Raw genomic sequence first — 2,501 nt, 5'->3', positions numbered from 1 at the left:
CAACTAAGACAATATTGGTAAAGGCTTTATGCCTGCCCATATTGACCAAGAAGGGTTAAGACCATATAGGTAGGAGGTATATGCCTTCCCAAGTTCTATGAGAATGTTCTTGTTGTTGTAAATTTCAATAAAAGGTCTTATTGAGGGTCTGAAAAGATATATTTGTTGAAAATTAATCAAGCGAGAAAAGTGTATTTTACTTATCCCGACAATTTGGGATGGATTCGGACAATATGGTTGTTGCCGTTTTGCGGCCAAGATGGGTCAGCCAGACAATATGTGTCGGAACACAAGGAATTGCTGTCAACTGCACTAAGAAGTAGCCATTATGAGATTATTTTTTTCTAAAAATCTTCTGAGCGTTACGATCAGCCATGACATGAATTTCAAGCAACTGAAAGCACCTGTCAGTTGCTCGAGCTTATTGCGGCACTTAGCGGCATTTAGATAATAGATATAGTGGCTTACGGTACTGGGATCAATACAAGAACTAACATATGGACAACAAGTATTTTTTAAATTTATACTTAATTTCAAATATGGTCGCTAAGTTTTTAAAAAAAAAATAAAAGTTAAAATTTGATATGTGAGAATTAAACTAAAGGCTGTTTGTTCAGCTTCTACATCTTTCAATTTTCGAGATACCACCTAACTTCGTTGATAAATAATTTTAAAAGTTGATGGTCTTGATGGGACATAGCTGTGGTTTAACATTATCCGGTAGCTAATCACTTTTCTTAGCGTGGAAACTCGCCTACCCCAAACAGTTTATCTCTGTCTTTTCTTAAATCTACTTTAATTAAGGTAAAAAGCGAATGCTCTATCCTATCGATGAGGTCATATTGAAGATTACCCAATCCGTCCTGAACAAAATAATTTAAAGAGTTCCTTAAGAAAGACGTTCTCACATCGTGCGGTGGTGCATTGTCTCGATTATCGTGGTGCTTTAGCATGGTATATCGAGCAATTTGTATTGACTGTCTGTGTATTGTCAGGTTGTGTTTTTTACATCTCCTGTATAAGTTATCGTCCTCCGCACCCCAGTTCCAAAAAGAATTAGAAAATCCATTTATTCTTTTGAAATCTTGCGACAAAAACATTTCTATTCCTCCAAATAATTCAGGGTAAGTGAGGATATAGCGGAATTTATCTATACCTACAGATAAATGCATCGGAGAATGTTTACAAGCGTAATTTATGCGATCATTTTCGGGGATTAAATCGACATCATGAAACACAAAGCACGAGTATGGAAAATATTTACCAGCTTCTTGATAACCCACATTCATTAGCTTGGCTCGATTAAATGTGTAGTTGTCACTTTGCTCAATAACGAATATTCTGTAATGTAAATTGTTTCGATAAAGTATTGGATGAAGCTGACGAAGAAGAATGGCAAGATGTTCTTCCCTGTCTCGAAATGGAATCACAATCGCGGTTTGCTGTTTTTCGTGACAATCTACAGGACTCCACCAACCGCCATTGTTGACAAAGCTGAGCTCTGTTTCATGCAGCCAATCTAAGGTGATTCGCTCTTTGTGGACATGCAACGGACCAACTAACGTATCGCTAATGCATGTTGTTTTAACTGAACTATTGCAGTGTATTCCATGATATGTTTTAATTTCTTCTTGGTTGTCGTATCTATCATCACGTTGATGCCAACGCTTAAAATCACCGCTACAAACACCAACCAACTTTCGTTCTTCTTCCTTTTTGTCTTTGCGAATATTGTTATTGTGTTTATGCTCAGGAAATTTCTTTCTGACGTGTTTGATGCTTCCGTTACAGCACTTAACATAAATATTCTCTAACGAACAATTTCTGATATTTTCTGACCATAATATTAGCATACAAAACATAAAACCTAAGAGAAAATTAAGGAAATATTTTAGTGTTTTTTCCATGCTATGTCTTCTGACAATTAACATCTATTAAAAGGCCGAAATTCATCGCTTTTTATATGTCAACATGATATGCATCCGGCATTGCAGGGGCATATCCGAGCGGTTACCTAGCAGCACTGTCTCTTTACGACAAACCTGTTTTGTAATTCAAATGTTCTTCGCAAACATCGCACGTGTTAAAATAATTACGTGGTAATCATTCTATAGTTAAAAATCAACAAATAGTATATTTTTACACTATGTTTGCGAAAATATTAATTTGGTTTTTCCTGACCATATATGGTACCTACGCACAAAAAAGAATGATCGCGTACTTTAGCTAAATGTTGTTTTATAAAAGATTTCAACATAATTTATATAGCGAAGTCTTAACTTTATTACTATTCAACAACCACCTTTTTAGAATTAGCGCGCTCTTTCAAAGCGTGCTGGGGAAAAACTTCGTCCCCAGGTTTTTTCCTTTTGGCGTCAAAGGATGGCGGCAAAGTTAGCCGTTATAAAAGGCGCTAGCGGCTTTTACAATAGGCATCAAACCCTGGGGATGATGGGATGATTTTAAAAGGCGCAAAAAACACACACCAACAGACGGCTGTT

At 36.4% G+C, this 2,501-nt stretch overlaps 1 protein-coding gene across 1 annotated transcript; it reads right to left on the bottom strand.

The window, feature by feature from the left end:
• Window positions 1-498: 498 nt before the first annotated feature.
• LOC130612727 (beta-1,4-N-acetylgalactosaminyltransferase bre-4-like) lies at window positions 499-1,964 on the bottom strand. The gene has a single exon (XM_057434076.1). It carries the CDS (start codon window positions 1,929-1,931, stop codon window positions 738-740), a length of 1,194 nt encoding a protein of 397 aa, XP_057290059.1. The 5' UTR covers window positions 1,932-1,964; the 3' UTR covers window positions 499-737.
• Between the last annotated feature and the right edge of the window lie 537 nt (window positions 1,965-2,501).

This window comes from Hydractinia symbiolongicarpus, chromosome 10 (assembly GCF_029227915.1).
Source record: "Hydractinia symbiolongicarpus strain clone_291-10 chromosome 10, HSymV2.1, whole genome shotgun sequence".
Taxonomy (NCBI): Eukaryota; Metazoa; Cnidaria; class Hydrozoa; order Anthoathecata; family Hydractiniidae; genus Hydractinia; species Hydractinia symbiolongicarpus.
The sequence above is the reverse complement of the archived record's forward strand: the minus strand, read 5'-3'. Positions and strand labels throughout refer to the sequence as shown.